Raw genomic sequence first — 23,537 nt, forward strand, 5'->3', positions numbered from 1 at the left:
ATAAGTATACATTCACTGAATTTTTTCTTGTGTCTTTATTCCCTTTAGTATCATATTTGCGCTAGCCTCAATAAATCAATTGGGAAGCATTTCCTTCCCTGTTTTCTGAAAGTTTGTGTAAGATTTTTATTACTTCCTTAAATGTTTGATAGAATCCACCTCTGAAAACTATCTGGGCAAGGACCTTTCTTTGTAGGAAGACTTTTTCCTGCAAATGTAATTCTTTCATAGGTATAAAGCAACTCAGATTTTCCTATTTCGTTTTGTGTATTAGTTTTGTAAGTTATCTTAGCAAGGAATTTGTCCATTTTATCTAAGTTGATGATTTTGTTGGCATAAAGTTATTGATAAAATTCCCTTGTCCTTTTAATCTTTGTAGATCTGTAGTGATATACTCTATTTCATTTCTGATACTAGTGTAATCTATGTTTTCTTTTTTTCTTGATCAGTCTGACTTTGGATGTAATTTGTTCTTCTTTTTCCAGCTTCTTAAGAGAGAAAGAGCATTAATTTTTAACCTTTTCTACTAGAAAACATTTAAAGGTATAAATTTTCTTCTAAGCACTGCTCTTTCTAAGCACCTTCTAAGCATCTTCTTAATGCTTATATTATGTACTTCTCAGTGTAGAGAGTATAATATAATCTGTATTATATTGTATTTTTGTTTTCCATCAGTTCAAAATAATTTCCAGTTTCCCTTATGGTATTGTTCTTTGACCCATGGGTTATTTAGAAGGATATGTTTAATTTCCAAACATTTCTAGGTATCTTATTTTTATTGATATCTAATTTCATTTTTTTTAAAGGAATTCCTTTATTTTTATTTTTTATTTATTTATTTTTATTTTTGGCTGTGTTGGGTCTTCGTTTCTGTGCAAGGGCTTTCTCTAGTTGCGGCAAGCGGGGGCCACTCTTCATCGCAGTGCGCGGGCCTCTCACTATCGCGGCCTCTCTTGTTGCGGAGCACAAGCTTCAGACGCGCAGGCTCGGTAGTTGTGGCTCACGGGCCTAGTTGCTCCGCGGCATGTGGGATCTTCCCAGACCAGGGCTCGAACCCGTGTCCCCTGCATTGGCAAGCAGATTCTCAACCACTGCGCCACCAGGGAAGCCCCTCTAATTTCATTTTGGTCGGAGAACATACTGTGTAAAATTGCAACATTGAGAGTTACTGACACTTATTTTATAGCCCAAGGTATGCTTTCCCTTGGTGAATGTTTCATGTACACTTGAAAAGAATATTGGGTATAATATTCTATAAATGTCACTTCTGTGCTAATTGTGTCAAGATGGTTGATAGTGGTGAATCATGGCCCCCAAAAGATGTCCACGACCTAATCCCCAGAACCTGTGAGTATGTTACTTAATGTGCTAAAAGAAGCTTATAGATGGGAAGATTATCCTGGTGGGCTCAATATAATCACAAGGGTCCTTATAAAAAGGAGTCAAGAAGGTTAAAGACAGAAGATGGAAATGGGACAATGAAAGCAGAGGTTGGATGATTGCACTGAAGATTGAGGCAAGGGCTACAAGCCAAGGAATGCTGGCAGCTTCTAGAAGCTGGAAAAAAGGAAACAGATTTTTCCCCTGAAGCCTCCAGAAGGGATGCAGCCCTGCTAACAACTTGATCTTAATGAAACTGATTTCAAACTTTTGGCCTTCAGAAGTGTGACGGAATAAATTTCTGTTGTTTTAAACCACCCAGTTTGTGGTAATTTGTTATCGCAGCCTCGGGAAACTAATATAGAATGTGGTACCAGGAAGTATGGCATGCTGTTGTAACAAATACCTAAAAATGTGGAAGTGGATTTGGAATGGTAGAGGCTGGAAGAATATTAAGGAGCATGATTTTTCAAAAGCCTGGATTGCCTTGAACAGACTCTTAGTATTATAGAAATATAGATGGTAAAGTCTGCAAGTGAGGGCTCAGGAGGAAATGAGGAACATCGTAGAGAAACCCTGTATAGTCTTAAGAGAATACCTAAATCTTCATAAACTGTTGGTAGAAATACGGACATTTAAAAGCACTGTTGGTGAGGACTCAAAGGAGGAACATGTTATTGGAAATTGGGGAGGGGAGGGGGTTCTTGTTACATAGTGGCAGGAAGCTTAGCTGAAATGTGACCTAAGTGATATGGAAAGCAGAATTTGTAAGTGATAAACTTGCACGTTTATTAGGCTGATGAGATTTTTGAGCAAAGTGTTGAAGGTTTGGCTTGGTTTCTTGCTTCTTACAGTAAAATGTGAGAGAGAAGAAATAAATTGAAGGAGAAACTGTTTAGCAAAAAGGAACCAGGATTTGATTTGGGAAATTCTTAGCCTATCCAAAACTCATCACCTAGAAGAGCAAGTTGGAAAATTGATTTATTTCTGGTCTTCACTCATATTAGAAGTATAACAAAAGTAAAAGTTTCCTTGTTAAAGTCTAATGTTTATTAATTCCTAAAATTTAGTATAATAGGAATAAAATGTTGTCTAAGTACTTAGGTATTTGTTTCTCCTTCTTTTCGTTCAAGCTAGGAAGTTGATTTGTGCTGTCATTATTTTTATTTCTTTTGAAGTATTTTTTAAAATTCATTTTGGCAGAGTAACTGCAATCATGGTCATCAGCCATTGATATATATATAATTTAATATATGTTTTATTGTGTGTATGCAAGAATATTTTGAGAACACTTTCCAAGTGGAATTTTAACCAATTATCAATTTTGTTGGAAGAGCACAATTGGTAACCCTCCCCTCAACTGCTTTTTCCTCATCCAACTAACAGGTTGCAAATTCAGAGACTATGAATTTGGATAAGAATCCAGAGTCAGTTAATAGTCCACAGGAAAGAAAAACTTCTGTGAACTCTGAACCTTCTAACCCTTCAGAAAAAGCAAGTGAAAAGATTAATTTGTCACGGGAACATAATGAGGCTGTTTCTGAAAGGTAGGCATTTCTATAAAAATGCATAAACTTACTTATCTAAATATGTTTGTAAACACATATACTCAATTAAGCATAAAATAGCTTAACGCTTCATATTTATATGAATGCTATTTTTGTCCATTATGAAGAAATTGGTTCTTAAAAGCTTTTATTGTTGTTTTAACTGTACTAAATAAAATTTTGAATTGGTTAGGCGATCAGGTTCTTCATTGTGATGCTTTCCATCATTGGTATGGCAACTGGAGTGATCAGCTGGATCACTCCAGTAGTTTCCACTTCTACACATGGAAGAATCAAGGCCCTGTGAAACAGTGGTTTTAAAGAATTACACAGAGGAGTAAGACTAGGAGAAAAGTGTCTAAAATTAGTTCCCTGCATGTTGAAAGTAGTATCATGATAACTTCAAACTAGAGTGAATAGGTTAACTTATTTGTCTGATTGATCACAAAGCAGCTGAGACACCTGATCTCCAATCTAGTCTAATAGAAGATTTGGGGCTGGTAGGGAAGAAGTAATTTAGTTTAACAAAGACGCTTGATTGGTGATCCTGGCCTGGATTGATGTTCAAGGATAGGGGGATGGGGACATTTTAATGAATTCTCTTGACTGGTGATTCTCAACAGTTTTGGAGCTTTATAATATTATTTATTTATTCTTAACATTTCACTCCTTAAAATGTCCTATGGTTTTGCTTTTATGTGTTAAATTATACGTCAGCTTTTAAAAAGAGGAAAATTTATAACCAAAAATAAGTGAATTAAATGATGGCCATTGTTTGAAGAACACCACTCTTTCCCCCAAATAACTATGCATACTCAAGGATGCTATAAAACGAAAGAGAAGCATTACAGATCTACACCATTTACAGGAGATTCTTGGTATTTGGGAATTCACATGTAGTTCTGGCTCTTCAGAAGAAACCCTAATATTCCATGATATTGAGGCCTGCATTTTAGTTTTTTTGTTTTTGTTTTTTAAATTAATTAATTTATTTATTTTTGGCTGTGTTGGGTCTTCGTTTCTGTGCAAGGGCTTTCTCCAGTTGCGGCGAGCGGGGGCCACTCTTCATCGTGGTGCGCGGGCCTCTCACTGTCGCGGCCTCTCCCATTGCGGAGCACAGGCTCCAGACGTGCAGGCTCAGTAGTTGTGGCTCACGGGCCTAGCCACTCCGTGGCATGTGGGATCTTCCCGGACCGGGGCACGAACCCGTGTCCCCTGCATTGGCAGGCGGATTCCTAACCACTGTGCCACCAGGGAAGCCCCTGCATTTTAGTTTTGAGCCAGGAAGCTGCTGTGAAGAAGGCATTTATTTAGTTGACAAGGGAAAGAGTCACATTTCAGTGAGTGTTTGTTGTTACCACTTCTTGATGCCTATGCTGAAACTCATAAAGTGACAAAAAAGAAAAATGCTGTTGATGGAAGTGAAAAAGTGAAGACGCCATTAAAATAACATTTTATAGACTGATATGTTAACTTTATCAGTGGCTTATACCCATGATATGAACAATTCACCTCATGCTCTATAATGAAGGAAGAATGTGCAATTAAGAAACTGTTTCAGGCAGCACTGTCAGCCGATGGTGAGTGTGAGAATAGGTGTAACAATTGTGTAACTTGACCCTGATGAGTAGGTTCAGTGGTGAATTTTATAAAACATTTAAGAAAGAATACCAGTTTTAAACAAACTATCCCAAAGAATAAAAAAAAGAGGGAATATTCTTCATTTTATGAGACTAGATGCTGAAATTTGATATAACTCTGATACTTTGATAATAAAATCAATTTAAAAATTTTACAGAAATGGAAAATTACAGTTTACTTTTACCCACAAAATAGATGCAGATATCCTAAACAGAAACTAGTAAACCAAATTCAACAGTCTATAAAAGTTGAATTAGTTCCAGGAATGCTGCAACATTGGTTTAACAACAGCAAGTCAACTTACGTGATGTGCCAGGAGAATAGTCATCATTAGCTCAAAATAGATGTAGGATTTTAGAAAATATATGTTTATGATTAAAAAGAAATTCTTGGAAAACTTGGGATAGGAGGTACCTTCCTTAATCTGATAAAGAGTATCTATAAAAACCCTAAAACAAATCTGATAGTGAAATATTGGAAATATTCCCTTTGAGATAAAAATAGAAGGATGCCTGCTGTTACCACTTTAAGGTTGTACTGGATATCTTACCTAATGCAAAAATGCAAAAAAACGAAAGGAAAATATAAAAGATTCAAAAAGAAGAAACAATAAATATTATTACTATTCCTAGATGATTGGGGGTATGTAGGAAATCCAAAGGAATTTACAGATAATTTATTAGGATTAATGAGAGTTTAGCAAGATTGCTAAATTCAAACATATAAGAAATCAATTGTATTCCTATAAGATATAAAAAATTAGGAAATGAAAAATTTTTAAACATATAATAGTATTAAACGTATCAAGTACCTAGAAATACAATTAACGAGGCATGTAATAACTGAAGAAAATTACGAAACTTTGAGATATCGAAGAAGAATTCATTGGAGAAATGTACTATGTTTATGGTTTGGACAATACAGTATTATAAAATGCTTTTACTTTTGTTCAAATTAATTTATAGAGGACAGTTTCAATCACTTTCCCAGTGTGCAATTTTATGGAACTTGACAAGCTGATTTCACTCGAAAATGTATATATAAATGCAGTGGGTTAAGAGGCCAAGATACCCTTTAAGTAGAGAAACAGAATGGAAGGAATTTGCCATCAGATGTCAGGACATTATGAAACTGCAGTAATTAGGATAATGTGATACTGGCAAATGCTAGACAATAAAGCTGTGTAACAGAGAGTCCGGAAACCTATACCTATATGTATATGTGATTTGTGTTGGAGATTGTATGGCAGATCATTTGGGAAATGATTGACTTTAGTAAATTCATATTGCTATTCATATTGTGAGAAATATAAAAGAAATTGGATCCCTGAGTCCAATCACTGTACATCAGTCTCAAGTGAATTAAGGAACTAAATATCTAAAGGAAAATTATGAAGCTTTTAGAAGGTAACATAAAATGTCTTCATGAACTTCGGATAAGGAAAGATATCTTAAGACACAAATACCCTTGCCATAAAAGGAAAAAAATGATCAATTTTACCACATTAAAGTTAGAAACTTCTTTTCTCAAAAGGCACTATAAAGATAGAAGACAGGCCATCAAGTGGGAGAAGATACTCGCAGCACATATAACCTATAGAGGACACTAGTACCCAGAATATATATAAAGAACTTCAACAAATCAATGAGTAAAAGCCAGATAATGCAAAAGAAAAATGGGCAAAAGACTTGTACATCTACTTCACAAAAGAAGAATTCCAAATGGCCAATAAATATATGAAAAGGTGCTCATCTTCACTAGTAATCAGGGAAATGCAAATTAAAACCACAATGAGGGCTTCCCTGGTGGCGCAGTGGTTGGGAGTCCGCCTGCCAGTGCAGGGAACACGGGTTCGAGCCCTGGTCTGGGAGGATCCCACATGCCGCGGAGCAGCTGAGCCTGTGAGCCACAACTACTGAGCCTGCGCGTCTGGAGCCTGTCCTCCGGAACAGGAGAGGCCGCGACGGTAAGAGGCCCGTGCACCGCAATGAAGAGTGGCCCCCGCTCGCCTCAACTGGAGAAGGCCCTCGCACAGAAACGAAGACCCAACACAGCAAAAATAAATAGTAAATAAAACCACAATGAGATACCATTTCATATCAGGTAAGGAAAAGTAACACATTTTAAAATCTGACAATACCAGGTATTGGTGAGGTTTTGAAATAAAGGGAATTGGTTTTATTTAATATTTTGTTGGGTGAGTAAATTGGTATAGTACTTTATAAAAAATTTAGCATTATCTAGAAATATTGAAGATCTGAATATCCTTTTACCTAGCAGTCCTATCCCTTCGTATATACCCTAGCTAGAGACATGTTCACATGTGCAATAGGACATATCTAGAGGAATGTTTATTAGCAGCATTTTCCATAATAGCCAAAAACCAGAAGGAAAAAAGTCCATCTACAGCTGAAAAGAAAAATAATTGCTGTAAATCCATATGGTAGAATTTTGTACATTAATGAAAGTGAAGGAACTACAGTCACATGTAACAGTATGTTGCTCCCACAAAAAACATTGAAAGGCAGACACAAGAAATAGTATGATTCCATTCAAATGAAGTTCAAAAATAGCCAGCAAAAAGTACATTATTTATTCATTCAAAGCTAGATGGTAAATCTAAAGAGTAAAACAAGGGGATTAGTACCACAAATGCTATTTATGAAGGAGATTAATGATTCAGGATGGAGGCATGTGGGTTTCTGAAGTGCTGATAATTTAAAATGTATTTATCTGAGTAGTGGCTACATGGATGCTAGCTTTATAATTATTTATTAAGCTGAACATGTATTTTTAATCCTATTTGAAAATAATTATTAATTGGAAATTTTAGATTATGTTTAATTAATCTTACTGATATATGTGGGTTCATAACTATAATCTTAATACTTGTTTTCTATTTGTCGCATTATTTTATGGTCCTTTTCCCTTATCTGTGTCTGTTTTTTCTCTACTTATTTTAGCCTTCTTTTAGATTTCTTTTTCCCATTCCCCATTACCTCATTAATTATACATCTTTCATTGTACCTTTTGAAGCTACCCTAAAGATCATGATATGGATTCTTGACTCTAACATTAGAGTCTAATATGAATTGCTACTTTTACCATTTTATAGGCAATGCTTGACCTTAGAACACTTTTAACTCCATTTAGTGCGCCCTCCCATTGTTTGTTTCACGCGTTTAAGTTTTACATTATTTTAAATCTCATAAGACAATATCATTACTTTGTACAGTCATTCATTTAGAGTTACCCAAATACAGTTGACTCTTGAACAACAAGGGTTTGAACTACTCGAGTCTACTCGTATACATGGAGTTTTTTCAATAAATATAGTACCTATAAACAAATAATTTCTTTTTCACATTTTCTTTTCATTTTTGATGTCTGATGTTTGTAATACATATAACATCTATGGTATTTGTATCATTAGGACAATATTGATGTAGGTACTGACAGACAATTCATCTTGTAAACAGACAACATAAACTTACAGTATCAATAAATACAGGACACTACTGTAACTGTATTTTCCTTATGATTTTCTTAATTTTTTTTCTACCTTTATTGTAAGAACACAGTATATAATATATATAACATACAAAGTATGTGTTAATCGACTGTTTATGTTACCAGTAAGCCTTCTGGTCAACAGTAGGCTATTACTAGTTTTGGGGTGAGTCAAAAGTTATACTTGGATTTTCTAATGCCCTCATTGTGCAAGGGTCAAGTGTATTTACCCTTTCTGTTGCTCTTTATTTCTTCCTGTATTTCCATCTGGGATAATTTTTCATCTGCCTGAAGAATTCCATTTATTATTTATTTTTTAAATTCTGCTCAGGATAAACTGTTTGTTTTTATTTGTCTGGAAATAACTTCATTTTGTCTTTATTTTTAAAGGATATTTCAACATGGGTATTGAATTATAGGTTGGCAGTTATTTTTAGCACTTTCAAGATGTCATTACATTGTTTTCTGACTTTTACAATTTCTGTTGAAAAGTTAGATATCCATCTTCTTGTTCCTTCTTTGAGGATGGTGTCTATTTCTCTAGCTGCTTTCAAGATAGTCTATATATTTTTGTTTTTCATCAGTATATTCTATGATGCTGGTGGTGGGGGGGATTAATTTATCCTAATTGGGGCTCATGGTTTTTCTTGAATCTGTGACTTCATGTCTTTCATTATCTTTGGAAAATTCTTGGCTATTATCTTTTTAGATATTGCTTCTGCACCATTCTCTCTCTTCTCCCCTTCTGGTATTCCAATTATACTCTTCTGTGTACACTCCATCTATTTTGTTCTCCATGCTTTTGTCTGGATATTTTCTACAATTTTCTAGTTTATTCTCTCTTTAACTGTAACAAAGTGGCTGTTAAACTCATGTGTTTAGTTCTTAGTTTCAGTTTTTTTAATTTTCCAGTCTCCTCTTTTCATTGGATCCATTTTCTCTCCATTATTATAACTCTAGAGAAAGCCAGGAGGCTTTATAATTGTGTCTTCTGATACCCCAAGTGTTGAAGGAATTAGTGCCACTACTAACTTTCTATGTCTATAGTCATGGTTCGATTTAGAAGTTTAAGCATTTTCTTTTTAGAATGTGAAGAAAATGGGAAAGGCAGTAACAGCTGAGCTGAAGAAGCTCATAGAAGAGAAGGCCTGTGGACCAGAACACATATTTGATGAAGAAGGAACTTGCTTAAATAGAAAGAAAATGCTTTCATATGCAATCTTTTCCAAAGAGGAAAAGTAAGCATCAAGGTCTAAGGCACCCAAGAACAGGCCACTTCACCAGTGTTGATGGAATGAAACATTAATATTGTCTGAAAAATAAGTCTTGCATTGAATTTCATGTGAAGAAATGTTTACAGAGATACAAAGGAGAAAAAAGTACTTACCAGCCATAGTATTATAAGAAATTTTCCACTGTTTTTCATGTGCTCCTTCCTACTCATTATTAACACTTATTTAATCTTATGTTTATTACATATCCCTCTTTAACAGATCAGGAAACCAAGTTTCCTGCCCCCCAAACACTGAGCTAGTAAATGGCAGAGCCAGGATTTAGACCTAGACAGTTTTGTCTCCAGATCCCATGTATTGAACTATGTACTACATTATAACGTTACCTGGAGAATTTTAATTACTGATTTTAGACACAGAAGTTTTTCTCCAAAGTAGAATACAAGTAGAAATATAGGTGCATCTAGAAGACCATGAAAATCATCAGTGTCCTCAGTTTTCCTCCCAGATATGGTTCATTAAAAAAAGAGCCATCATTGGAAGCAGTCAGTGGAACAGTTTCATGAAAGTTACGTATCATTAAATGCTCGTGGAATTCCAATCTTTAGTGTGTAGATGTATAAATGAATTTCTCAGGATAAGCATTAGCAGCTTTACATACATACATACACAGACACATAATTTTTAAAATAAAGTCAATTGACCTATAATACCTACTGAAAACTGCACAAACAGTAAATGTATAGTCTGGTGAATTTTGACAAAGTAAACACATTTTGTAAATGTCACACAGATCAAAAAACAACACCAATGGCATCTGTTCTGCCTCATGCCAGTCACGAGTCCCACCCCTACCACACTGACTTCAGTAAACATCATCCTAACCTCTAACACCGTAAGTTGTTTTTGTTTACTTTTCACCTTTATATAAATGGAATCATACTCAATGAACTCTGTGGTGTCTTGCCTCTTTTGCCCAACTTTATGTGTTGAGAGATTCATCCATGCTGTTGCTTAGCAACAATAATTTGATCATTCTCATTGCTATATAATGTCCATCATATGAATATACCACAACTTATTCCATTCACAACTGTTGATGGACATCTGAGTTATTTGCAGATTGGGGAAATTATGATTAGTGCTGCTATGAACATTCCTTTATGTGTTTGTTGGTGAATGTACATAGATACATTTCTGTTGGACCTTTGACTGGAAGTGGAATTGGTAGGTCATAGGGTATGTGTATTTTCAGGTTTAATAGATACTACTAAATACTTTACCAAAGAAGTTGTACCAAGTTACACTTCCAATGAGAGTATATGAGGTTTTTGTTATTCTGTATCCTTGCCAACACTTGGTGTTATCTGCCTTTTTCACTTTAGCCACACTGGCGTGTTTATAGCATCACATACAGGCATGCCTTGTTTCTTAGTGCTTTGCTTTATTTTGCTTCACAGATATTGTGGTTTTATACAAATTGAAGGTTTATGGCAACCCTGCATCAGTTCTGTTGGCACCATTTTTCCAATAGCATTTGCTCACTTTGTGTCACAGTTTGGCAATTCTCACAGTATTTTTTTTTCCTCACAATATTTCAAACTTTTCCATTATGATTTGTCATGGTGATCTGTGATCAGTGATCTTTGATGTCACTATTGTATTTTGGGGGGGTTGCCACAAACCACACCCATATAAGACAGCAAACTTAATAAATGTGTGCATTCTGACTGCTCCACTGACCCCATCTGTGTCTCCCTTTCTTCAGGCCTCCCTACTCCCTGAGACATAACAATATTGAAATTAGGCCAGTTAATAACCTTACAATGGTCTCTAAATGTTTAAGTGAAAGAAGACCTACATGTCTCTCACTTTAAGTCAAAAGCTAGAAATTAAGCTTAGTGAGGAGGGCATATTGAAAGCTGAGATAGGCCAAAAGCTAGGCCTCTTGCACCAAATAGTTAGCCAACTTGTGAATGCAAAGGAAAAGTTCTTGAAGGAAATTAAAAGTGCTACTCCAGAACATGTGAATGATAAGAAAGCGAAATAGCCTTATTATTGATATAGAGGAAGTTTAAGGTCAAACCAGGCACAGCATTCCCTTAAGCCAAAGCTTAATCCAGAGCAAGGCTCTAACTCTTCAATTCTGTGAGGGCTTAGAGTGATGAGGAGGAAGCTGCTGAAAAAAAAGTTTGCAGAGGTTGGTTCATGAGGTTTAAGGTAAAAAGCCATCTCCATAACATAAAAGTGCAATGTAACGCAGCAAATGCTGATGTAGAAGCTGCAGCAAGCTATTCAGAAGATCTACCAAAGATAATTAATGAAAGTGGTTACATTAAACAAAAGATTTTTAGTGCAGAAGAAACAACCTTACATAGCAAGAAGATACCATCTAGGACTTTCATAGCTACATAGAAGTCAATGCCTGGCTTCAGAACTTCAAAGAACACGCTGACTCTCTTTTTGAGGGCTAGTGCAGCTGGTGACTTTTAGGTTGAAGCCAGTACTCATTTACCATTCCAAAAATCTTAGGGCCCTTAAGAATTATGCTAAATCTACTTTGCCTGTGCTATATAAGTAGAACAACAATGCCTGGCTGACAGCATATCCAGGCTTGAATTACTGAATATTTTACTCAGTTGAATGTTTGAGACCTACTGCTCAGAAAAAAGATTCCTCTCAAAATTTACTGCTCAAACGGGACTTCCCTGGTGGCGCAGTGGTTAAGAATCCGCCTGCCAGTGCAGGGGACATGGGTTCGATCTCTGGTCTGGGAAGATCCCACATGCCGCGGAGCAACTAAGCTCGTGTCCCGCAACTACTGAAGCCCGCGTGCCTAGAGCCCAGAGCCCATGCTCCGCAACAGAAGAAGCCACCGAAATGAGAAGACCGCACACCACAACGGAGAGTAGCCCCCACTTGCCACAACTAGAGAAAGCCCATGCACAGCAACAAAGACCCAGTGCAGCCAAAAATAAATAAATTTATTTAAAAAAAAATTTACTGCTCATTGACAATGCACCTGGCCACCCAAGAGCTCTGATGGAGATAGACAATGAGATTATTGTTGTTTTCATGCCTGCTAACACAGCATCCTTTCTGCAGCCCATGGATCAAGGAGTAATGTCAACTTTCAAGCCTATTATTTTAAATACTTTGTAAAGCTGTTGCTGCCATAGATAGTGATTGCTTCAATGGATCTGAGCAAAGTAATTTGAAAACCTTCTGGAAAGGATTCACCATTCTAGATACATTAAGAACATTCATGATTTGTGGCAAGAGGTCAAAAGATAAACATTAACAGAAGTTTGGAAGAGGTTTACTCCAACCTTCATGGATGACTTTGAGAGGTTCAAGACTTCAGTGGAGGAAGTAACTGCAGATGTGGTAGAAATAGCAAGAGAACTAGAATTAGAAGTGGAGCCTGAAGGTGACTGAATTGCTGTAATCTCATGATAAACTTTAACGGATGAGCAAAGAAAGTGGTTTCTTGAGATGGAATCTATTCTTGATGAAGATCCTGTGAAGACTTGAAGTGACAACAGAGGATTTAGAACATTACATAAACTTAGTTGATAAAGCAGTGGTTGGGTTTAAGAAGACTGACTCCAACTCTGAAAGAAGTTTTACTGTGGGTAAAATGCTATCAAACAGCATTGCATGCTGCAGAAAACCAATCACTTGTGAAAGGATGAGTTAATTCATGCAGCAAATTTCATTGTTTTATTTTAAGAAATTACCAGAGCCACCCCAGCCTTCAGCAACCACCACCCTGATCAGTCAGCAGCCATCAGCATCAACACAAGACCATCCGTCAACAAAAAGATTACAACTTACTGAAGGCTCAGATGATGGTTAGCATTTTTTAGCAATGAAATATTTTAAAATTAAGGTATGTATTGTTTTTTAGACATAATGCTATTGCACACTTAATAGACTACTGTACAGTATACAGCACAGTATAGTATAGTAAACATAACTTTTATATGCACTGGGAAATCAAAAAATTCAAGTGATTCACTTTATTGACATATTCGCTTAATATTGTTGCGGTCTGGAATCAAACCTGCAATATCTCTGAGGTATGCCTGTATTTGTTTTAATTTGTTTCCTTCTAACAATGAAATTAAGCCCTTTTTTATATTTGTTAGTCATTTGGATATCTTCTTTCATAAAGTTTCTCTAAGACTTTTGCATGTTTTTCTTTTGAGTTGCCTGTCTTAAGTTTTTTATCAGATATATTGACCACAAGTATCTTTTCCCATTCCAAGTCTTTCCACTTTCATAATAGTGCCTTTATATGTATTGACTCTTCTTAATTTCAGTGTAATCTTTTTTTCATAGATTTTGCTTTTCTGATGAATGTTCCATCTGGTTTTGACTATTTTCTCCATCTTTCCTCAGTATTCTTAAAACTATTCATCATAGTTTTTTTTTTTTAATGTCCTTGTTTTATAACTCCAGTACCTCAATCATCTGTACATATGTTTTTATTGTTTTTCTCTGTTCCTAGTCATTTGATTCTGTCTGTTAGTGTGCTTGATAGTTTCTGAAGAATTGGTGAGGCTCTGAATAATATCTTTCTATAGACAAGATTTATTCTGTTCTCTGGCAGGTAGAGTAGGGCCTGGTCACCTAATCTGCTCAGGTAATGATATAAATTCAGGCCTGTTGTTATTTTGGTAAGTCTCCTTCTATATCTACTTCACTCTGGCTTTTAAGATGTAGCCCTTAATGGATTCCAGCTGAAAGCTTGGAGTGTTCACCAGGGCCTCTCTGCCTTGGTGGCTTCTAAATCTTTACGTTACCTCCTCAGCCCAAAGTTCCAATGAGATTGCCAAAAATTTCACTCTGATTTGTAAAGTCTTTCTGCTTAATGTCTTAGACTCCTTAATAACATTATATTTGATATACTGTAGCAGCAAATATATTAAAAACATTAGAAATATTAAATGAAGAATTTTGAGATTGATAAGAGATTTTGACTATAGTGTAATGAAAAGAATTGCTTATAGTTGTCTTGTAGTTAAGCAACAAAATAAATACAGCTATTAGTGTTTCATCCACTATATGACTCTTATTGAATACTAGTAGAAGAAAGTATATACAAAATAAACTTTGTAAGTTGTGTTAAAGGCCAAAAATGAGTAGAAGAGTAAAATATTATTGATAAAATTTAGATCTGAACTTTTTTTTGTTAATTGAACTTAGAAATAATAGCTTTTGTCAGAATCTTTTATTGATAAATTTGATATGGAAAATATTATTGAATTAAATCTGTTTAAAAGTGCACATGAAAAACAGTTGATTTCACAAAATGGAAATCAGTGTGTGGGAAATGTATCCTTCTGCTCATGAAGTATTAACTGCGCAGGAATTGTTCTTTTGCTGTAAACAACCAGAAAACGACTAAAGAAAAGAAATTGTGTTTAGACATTGTTCAACAGGGAGCACACAATTATGATCCCTGTGAGAAAAGAAACAAAAGAAATGCACCCTACCATTGTGCCAGTTCTGCCTGGAGGCATTTCCCAAGTTGAAAAGCAGGGGTGGGAGGAGCCCAAACAGCCTGGTGGTCTTGGTGCATTTAGATCAGATATTGGAGAATATGAATTATCTAGAATTTGTGAGGCAGAGCAATGAAGAGAGGTAATTGCATAAAGGTAGAGCTCTGGAGATCTGCAAAGGGAACCCCTTGAATCATTGGCTGAATACAGATCTATATGTGCAAAGCATGAAACTACAAGAGGCTGGGGCAAGAACCACTGAAAAGAAGAAGGCCATACATTTTTGGGGAGGTTGCACAGGGCTGGGAACATTTTGCTTTCTCACTGGCTATAATGAAGAGACTTAGCATGCACCAACAGGTAGAGTCCTTGGATGGGTATAGCTGTAGTGAGGCTAAATTAATTCTGGACTAAAAGACTCCAGTGGACCTACCCCAGAAAGCTAAAAGGACTCAAAGGAGTCAAAACTAATCATGGGTAATTTAACTGTATGCCAGAACAAAGTCCAACACTCTGATGGAATGAAACATCATCCAACAGTGTGAATTTTACAATGTCTGACATCTAAAAAAAAATTACCAAGCATGCAAAATATGAAAAGTAACCCATAACAAGGAGAAAACCAAAATGATAGAAACAGACCTAGAATTAATATGGTTGTTGGACTTAGCAGACAACATAAAATAGCAATTATCAGTATATTCTTCATATCCAACAACATAGAGGAGAAGGTCAACATGATAGAAATGGAAGATGTAAAAAAAAAGACCCAAATTGTACTTCTAGAGATAAGAAAGACAATAAAGTGAAAAGTCGTTGGATAGGATTAATAACAGAATAATTACTGGCTTTTTAAATATCAGTGACATAGCAGAAACTGTTCAAACAAAAGCATGGGGAGAAAAAAGACTAACAAAAAAATGAATGGAGCATCAGAGACTTGTAGAACAGTATCAAGCAGTCTAATATATGTATATATCATTGAAGTCATCACTAGGCAGGGGGCAGGAAAATATGATATCTAAAATCTGTCCAATTCTAAACCCATAAATAGAAAGGAAGAAAGAAAGGTTAACAAAGCTAAGCAGAAGAAGCATAAAGGAAAAGCACATCATAACCAGATTGCTAAAAATCAATGGTGACAAGAAAATCTTAAAAACAGCCAGAGAGAAAAGACACATTACATAGAAAGGAACAAAAAATAAGATGAGAATTCTCACTGTAAACTATTCAAACTTTAGAGATGTCAAAAAGGAGACACCTCTGAAGTACTGAAATGGAGAGACATCTCTAAATTATTAAAAGAAGAACTGTCTACAGTTTCTGCAGTTCTACACTCAGTGAAAATATCTTTCAGACGTTTACAAGAAAACGGACTTTTTCATACTCAAAAAAAGTGAAAGAATACATCAGCAGCAAACTTGCACTACAGGGAATGCTAAAGGAGTTTCTTCAGGTAGAAGGAAAATAATATCAGATGGAAATTTGGATCTATGCAAAGGTAAAATTATGAAGGGTGCTGGAAATTATAAATATGTGGATAAATATAAAATATTTTATTGTTTCTATATAGGGAATATATGTGTGTATATATCACACTATTCCTTTGTACTATGTGGTGTGTATATATATGTTATATATATAACACTGGTTGTCTATAGTATTTCTGTGTACAGGCAACAAACAGTTGGAATTTTAAATTAATACCATTTACAGTAATATCAAAGAGTATGATATTCATAGGGGTAAATTACCAAAATACATATAAGACCTAACTTCAAAACTACAAAGTAGACTTAAGTTTTCTGGTCCAGCCTGTAAGGTGTCATCACTCCATACTAACAAGTAAAAGCTGAACAGACTGAAAAAAACCGCTCTTCTTTGATCCACCAGAGAAGTAAGGTCATAGAGCAAACTACTGCCACCCAAATTGGAGAGAGAAACAGGCGGAAACAGAATCAAAACGTCCTGGAAGTGGAGCAAAAACCTCCGTGGCAACCACTGCTGGGGTAGGGAAACCTAAATTGTAATTGCTGGAGGCTCAGAGTAAATAAATCTCAGAGACAAAAACTCCAAGGGGTGGGGGGCGGTCCAGGTAAGGGCAGGGCACAATTTTGTGAGTTTTACCTCTAGAGCTCTACTGATCTTCACAGTGAATATTGAAGAAAAATCCTCTCATGCTTCCAGGAGGGTGCAAGGTAAAAAGAAGCTTTTGAAATACACCAGAGCACTGTGTTCTTAACAGGCCTGTCCTCCGGAGAAAGTATTACCAGAGATTAACCTACCTGGGAGAAAGGAAATATCTAATACCTATGCCCTCCAGCCTCCCACTTGGAGGAAGAGAAATACCCAACTCTAGCCCCCTCTAGCCATCCTGTCCCACCTAAGAGGGGTATGGGGACTGAGAGGCATTAGTGAATTTCATGCTCTAGGGGCACAGGCTCATTAAAAGACTGAGACCTAATCATAGGACTAGTAGAATGCTTCCCCTTCTGCCACATTTTACCACTGCATTACTCAAGGCCTGTTTACCATAGTTCCTTTTACCCAGTACCTCATGTCTACCTTTCAACAAAATGTTACAAGATATATTAAAAACCAGAAAACACAATTTGAAGAGACTGAGCAAGCATCAGAACCAGAGTCAGATATGGCAGGAATGTTCAAGTTACTAGACCAGGAATTTTTTTAAACTATGATTAATATGCTTTAATGGAAAAAGTAGACAGAATGCAAGAACTGTTAGGTAATGTAAGAAGAGAGATGGAAATTCTAAGAAAAAGAAATGCTTGAGATCAAAACTACTAACAGAATGGAGAAAGCCTTTGATGGGCTCATTAGTAGAATAGACATGGCTGAGGAAAGAATCACCAACCTTAAGAATATGACAATAGAAACTTCCAAAATGGAAAAGCAAAGAGAAAATAAAAGACAAAACAAAAACAACCCAGAATATCCAAAAACTTAGGCCAACTACAAAGGGAGTTATATATGCATAATGGGAATTCCAGAAAGAAAAAAGAAAGGAACAAAAGCAATATTTAAAGTAACAGTGACTAAGAATTTCTCCCAAATTAATGTTAGACACCAAGCCACAGATCCAGGAAGCTCAGAGAACACCAAGCAGGATAAATACCCAAAAGAGTACACCTAGACATATCATATTTAAACTTCAGAAAATCAAAGCTAAAATCTTGAAAGAAGCCAAGGAAAAACACCATACCTGTAGAGGAGCAAAGGTAAGACTTACATTCAACTTCTCCTTAGAAACTATGCAAACAAGAAGAAAGTAGAGTGAAATATTTGAAGTGTTGAGAGAACAAATCTTACCAACCTAAAATTCTTTACACTGTGAAATTATCTTTCAAAGGTGAAGGAAAAATAAAGACTTTCTCAGGCAAACAAAAATTTAGGATATTAGTTGCCAGTAGATCTGCCTTGCAGGAAATGTTAAAAATTCTTCACGGAGAAGGAAAATAGTATGTCAGAAAATCAGATCTACATAAAGAAAAGGAAGATCACCAGAGAAGGAATGAGTGAAGATAAAATAGAATGTTTTATCTTTCTTATTATTAATTGATTTAACTGACAAGAGTTTGTTCAAATTAATAGCAACAATGTATTTGATTATGTATGCTTGTGTGTGTGTGTGTGTGCGCGTGCTGCATTCACGCACTTATATATAAGTGAAATGAATGGTAGCAATGATTGAAAAGGAACAGGAAAGAGGAGTTAGGAATATTTTGTTATTATAAGGTACTTGTACTACTTGTGAAGCAGTATAGTATTATCTGACAATTGACTTGGATTAGTTATCAATGTATATTGCAAACTCTGGGGCAACCACTAAATACAGAAGTATAGTTTGCTAAGAAAGGAGAGAAAATGGAATCATATAAAATGTAGTTTTATTCATAATTGCCAAAACTTGGAAGCAACCAGGATGTCCTTCAGTAAGTGAATGGGTAAACAAATGTGGTAGAGGGTTGGCCAAAGTTTCCATCGGTTTTTAAGTAAAAATAAAAGAAACATTTTTCATATTCACCAAGAACTTTGTTGAACAACATATTCACCGTTTTGTTCCACTACCTTCTGACATTTTTCAGGCAACTTCATAATTCCATCTTCCCAAAACTTGTTACCTTTTTGAGCAAAGAACTGTTCCAGGTGCCTTTTACAGTCTTCCAGGGAATTGAAATTTTTTCCATTAAGAGAATTTTGTAAAGACTGAAATAAATGGAAATCCAAAGGTGCAATGTCTGGTGAATACAGCAGATGAATCAGAACTTCCCAGCCAGGCTGTAACAGTTTTTGCCTGGTCATCAAAGAAACATGTGGACTTGCGTTACCCTGATGGAAGATTATGCATTTTCTGTTGACTAATTCCGGATGCTTTTCATCGAGTGCTGCTTTCATTTGGTCTAATTGGGAGCAGTACTTGTTGGAATTAATTGTTTGGTTTTCCGGAAGGAGCTCACAATAGAGGACTCCCTTCCAATCCTACCATATACACAACGTCACATTCTTTGGTTGAAGACTGGCCTTTGGTGTGGTTGGTCGTGGTTCATTTCATTTGCCCCATGATCTCTTCCATCCGCATTGTTGTACAGTATCCACTTTTCATCACCCGTCACAGTTTGTTTTTAAAATGGAATGTTTTCATTATGTTTCAGTAGAGAATTGCATGTGGAAATGCGGTCAAGAAGTTTTTTTTTTTGCTTAACTTATGTGGAACCCAAACATCAAAGCGATTAACATAACCAAGCTGGTGCAGATGATTTTCAACGCTTGATATATTTTGAGTGTGTCGGCTATCTCTTGCCTGGCATAATGTTAATTATTCTCAATTAATGTCTTGATTTGGTCTCTATCAACTTCAACTGGTCTACCCGACCGTGGAGCATCGTGCAGCAAGAAAATCTCCAGCACGAAACTTTGCAAACCACTTTTGACGTGTTCGATCAGTCATAGCACCTTCTCCATACACTGCACAAATCTTTTTTTGCATTTCAGTTGCAAATAATAAAGCATAATGTGTCGAAAATGTTGCTTTTTCTTCCATCCTCAATATCAAAATGGCTTCACATAAATTTACCAATTTTGATAAGTTTTTTAAAATTCATGCTGATATGGCAGCTGACACAATACAGTCTAACAAAATTGTTTTGAATGAAGTTAAAGACAGCTAAGCACTACTAGATCCATCTTACAGAAAAAAACGAACAAACGTTTTGGCCAACCCAGTACATTCAGGCAATGGAATACTGTTTAGTGCTAAAAAAAGAAATGAGCTATCAAGCTATGAAAAGACATGGAGGAAACTTAAGTGCATATTATTAAGGGAAAGAAGCCAATCTGAGAAGGCTGTATACTGTATGATTTCAACTATATGACATTCTAGAAAAGGCAAAACTGTGGAAATAGTAAAAAGATCAAATGTTGCCAGAGGTTGGTGGGGAGGGATGAATAGGCAGAGCACTGGGGATTTTTAAGGCAGTGAAACTATTTTATATTATACTGTAATGGTGGATACATGTCATTACATGTTTGTCAAAATCCACAGAATGTCCTAACACTAAGAGTGAATGTTATTGTAAACTATGAACTTTGGGGGTAATGATGTTGTTAACGTAGTTTCATCAGTTGTAACGAGTACCCACTGGTAAAGGATTTTGTGGGAGGTTGTGTGTGGGAGGGATAGGGGGTATATGGGAAAACGCTGTAGTCAATTTTGCTGTAAACCTAAAGCTGCTGTAAAAAAAACCCCACTTATTTAATAATTTTTAAAAGTACAAAATATTGCTGAGAAAAATTAATGGAGATACAAATATATGGTGAGATATGCCATGTTTACAAATCAGAAAATTCATTGTTAATGTCACTTCACCCAAATTGTTTTGTATATTTAATGCACCCTTAAACAAAATCATGGCATCCTTTCTGTAGAAAGTAACAAACTGATCATAAACTTGTATGAAATGCAAAAGACCTAGAAGGTGAAAACAGTGTTATAAAAGAACAACGTTGGAAGACATACACTACCTGAGTTCAAGACTTACTATAAAAGCTATAGTAATTAAGAGAATGGTGTTGGCATAAGGATAGAAATATAAATCAATGGACAAATTAGAGAGTATATATAGAGTCCATTGGTTTTCAGCAAAGATGCCAAGGTAATTTAATGGGGAAGAGAGAGTTGTTTCAACAACTGTTGCTGGAATAACCAGAGGGGAAAAGTGAACCTCAACTCTTACACCATACACAAAAATAACTTGAAATGGATCATAGACCAAATACAAAGGCTAAAAATTAAAAACATCTATAAGAAAATGGTACAACCCTGTGTATAGAAAATTCATGTAGCAAATTAAATGGGCTTACTGAAATTTGTGTCAATGTTTTCTTAACAAAAATTCTGATTTTAAATGTCAAATTCAAAAAAGTGGAGTCGGGGTCAAATGGGAGCAAAAGACGGTCTCATGACTCAGAATATTCTGTAACCATAATCAGCATCATTTATCATCATTGCCTCAGTTTAGTAAATGCATAGTAAATATTGCTACTATAGTGATATAATGTAGAGTAGTGGCAGAATTAATTTTTTAATATCTTTATTTTTTATAGTTCTACATCAGTAACAAAGTTTTAATCAGTTTCTTTTATACATTGTTTCATTTTCAAGAAGGCAAGTATATGTGCTAGAGTGACTTTTGTATATTTTGTACATTTATATATGTTGAATACTTACAGTTCATACATTTGGATTTATTGTAAATGGATTTCTATTAAGTTTTTTTTTAATAAATTTATTTTTGGCTGCATTGGGTCTTTCGTTGCTGTGCGCGGGCTTTCTCTAGTTGCGGCGAGTGGGGGCTACTCTTCGTTGCAGTGCACGGGCTTCTCATTGCAGTGGCTTCTCTTGTTGTGAAGCACGGGCTCTAGGTGTGCAGGCTTCAGTAGTTGTGGCACATGGGCCTAGTTGCTCCGCAGCATGTGGAATCTTCCCGGACCAGGGCTCGAACCTGTGTCCCCTGCATTGGCAGGTGGATTCTTAACCACTGCGCCACCAGGGAAGCCCTCTACTAAGTTTTAAGGGTCTGTGTTTATTGTATATCATGAACTTTTGGTCATATAAATAATTGGCTATACACAGGGTTTCTTGGGTACTTGGTTTTATCATTTTCATTCCACATCCTCCCCATTGTTAGATTAAAACATATCAGTTATGAAATGTTAAATTAGAAGAATTAAAACCATTGATTGCACGTCTCAGCATAATCACATTTATTTAATTAATTAATTTATTTATTTATTTCAGTAATGATGATGTCATGTTGATTTCTGTGGAAGGTCCTAATTTGACAACTCCAATTACATCAGATCCAACAGGTATCTTAAAATATGACCTATCAAATCAGAAAGCCTCAAATCAGTATTTGTTTAAAATAGAGAATTGAATATTATCTTTTAATAAAAGTTTTAATTCTACTCTCAAAAATGTTTAATTTATATCTGTGATTAATATTACCTGAGTAAATCAGTGATTGCTTAATAAAATTGAGGTTTCTTATTAACCTTGTGTTTATCAATTTATGGCCTTTTGTTTCTTTACTGTGTTTAATGGCTTTGTAAATTATAAAACTACTTACCTTTCATATCCGTTATTTGTACTTGTTTACTCTGGTCTTGTTGCTGATAGTGATGGTTTATTTTTTGTTTGTCTTTTGTTTTATCGAGTTAAAGTCTACTTAAGATTTAAAGTTTGGCTAATCTTTAGTATCTTTGATTTTTTTTAACTTTTAAAAATAATACTTCTGTTACTCTTTAGAGTTTCTCATTACACTTAATGTAAAAATCTTTAACCTTAGATTTCCAATAAATTTCCTTTCCCTTAAAATAGCTATCTTTTTTGGCTCATAATTTCTCCTTCAAAGTTCCCCATTTCCTTTTCATTTTTACTATATACTAGGGAGTTTAATTTGCATCTTAATTTCAGAAAGCTTTGTCTGCACTTATATAGCTACTTAATTGCCGCCATGATTTGGGCTGTTAACATTGTAAATCAGATAGTTAAGGGATATTAAGCATTTATCTGAGGCTTTTACTGGTTCTGTGAAGAATCCTCCTCAGCCATCTCAGGTGGTCTAGTCTAAAGATACTATGAATAAAAAATGTGTAAATTTCCAAGTTATTTCCTCAAATGCTATAGTAGTTTACCGATAGATACTCAAAAAAGAGTTACTAATATAGCTGTAAAGTTACAGAACGAAAAAATCTTTTGAACCAAAATTAGAGTTTGCTTTTTTTGGACTGGTTCATTGGTTTTTGGAATAAGTAAAGTCGATTGAGTTACATTTTTTATGATTATATAATGGTTAATTAGCATCCCCATTATTATTGTTTCAGCATTCACATATTACAAAGTCCATAAATATTTAATAGTTAATAAACTTGTCAAATGTTCATATTTTAATAATTTTCTTTCAGATACTGGAAAAATTACATCAGGAAATTCTAACAGTTCACCTGATGCTGAAACTGAAGCTATGGTAGGTTCTAAATATTGTCTCTGAATATTGTTTATTTGAATATGTTAGTTCTAGGAACTTTAGTGTTGCTACCTGTTGGATGACTCATCTTTGTCATTCATTCTTTGGGAGATTCATTCTCTGAGAGATTAATGTCTCCTAGTTAGCGTGACCAGGTTCCAGTCCAGCTTA

The 23,537-nt window shown here is 35.4% G+C and overlaps 1 protein-coding gene across 4 annotated transcripts in view; it reads left to right on the forward strand.

Annotated features, from left to right (window-relative positions):
* Positions 1 to 23,537, forward strand: part of ATF7IP2 (activating transcription factor 7 interacting protein 2) — a 59,864-nt gene that overhangs the window by 19,057 nt on the left and 17,270 nt on the right. For 3 of the 4 annotated variants that reach the window (XM_068566088.1, XM_068566089.1, XM_068566087.1), the window contains 3 exons: positions 2,767 to 2,927; positions 22,136 to 22,206; positions 23,305 to 23,366. In XM_068566088.1, the coding sequence (XP_068422189.1) occupies positions 2,767 to 2,927; positions 22,136 to 22,206; positions 23,305 to 23,366 (294 nt within the window). Of the gene's footprint in view, positions 1 to 2,766; positions 2,928 to 9,164; positions 9,241 to 22,135; positions 22,207 to 23,304; positions 23,367 to 23,537 lie in introns of those variants that run through there. The other variant, XM_068566090.1, reaches the window with a different exon arrangement.

The sequence above is a fragment of the Eschrichtius robustus genome, chromosome 16 (genome assembly GCF_028021215.1).
Source record: "Eschrichtius robustus isolate mEscRob2 chromosome 16, mEscRob2.pri, whole genome shotgun sequence".
NCBI lineage: Eukaryota > Metazoa > Chordata > Mammalia > Artiodactyla > Eschrichtiidae > Eschrichtius > Eschrichtius robustus.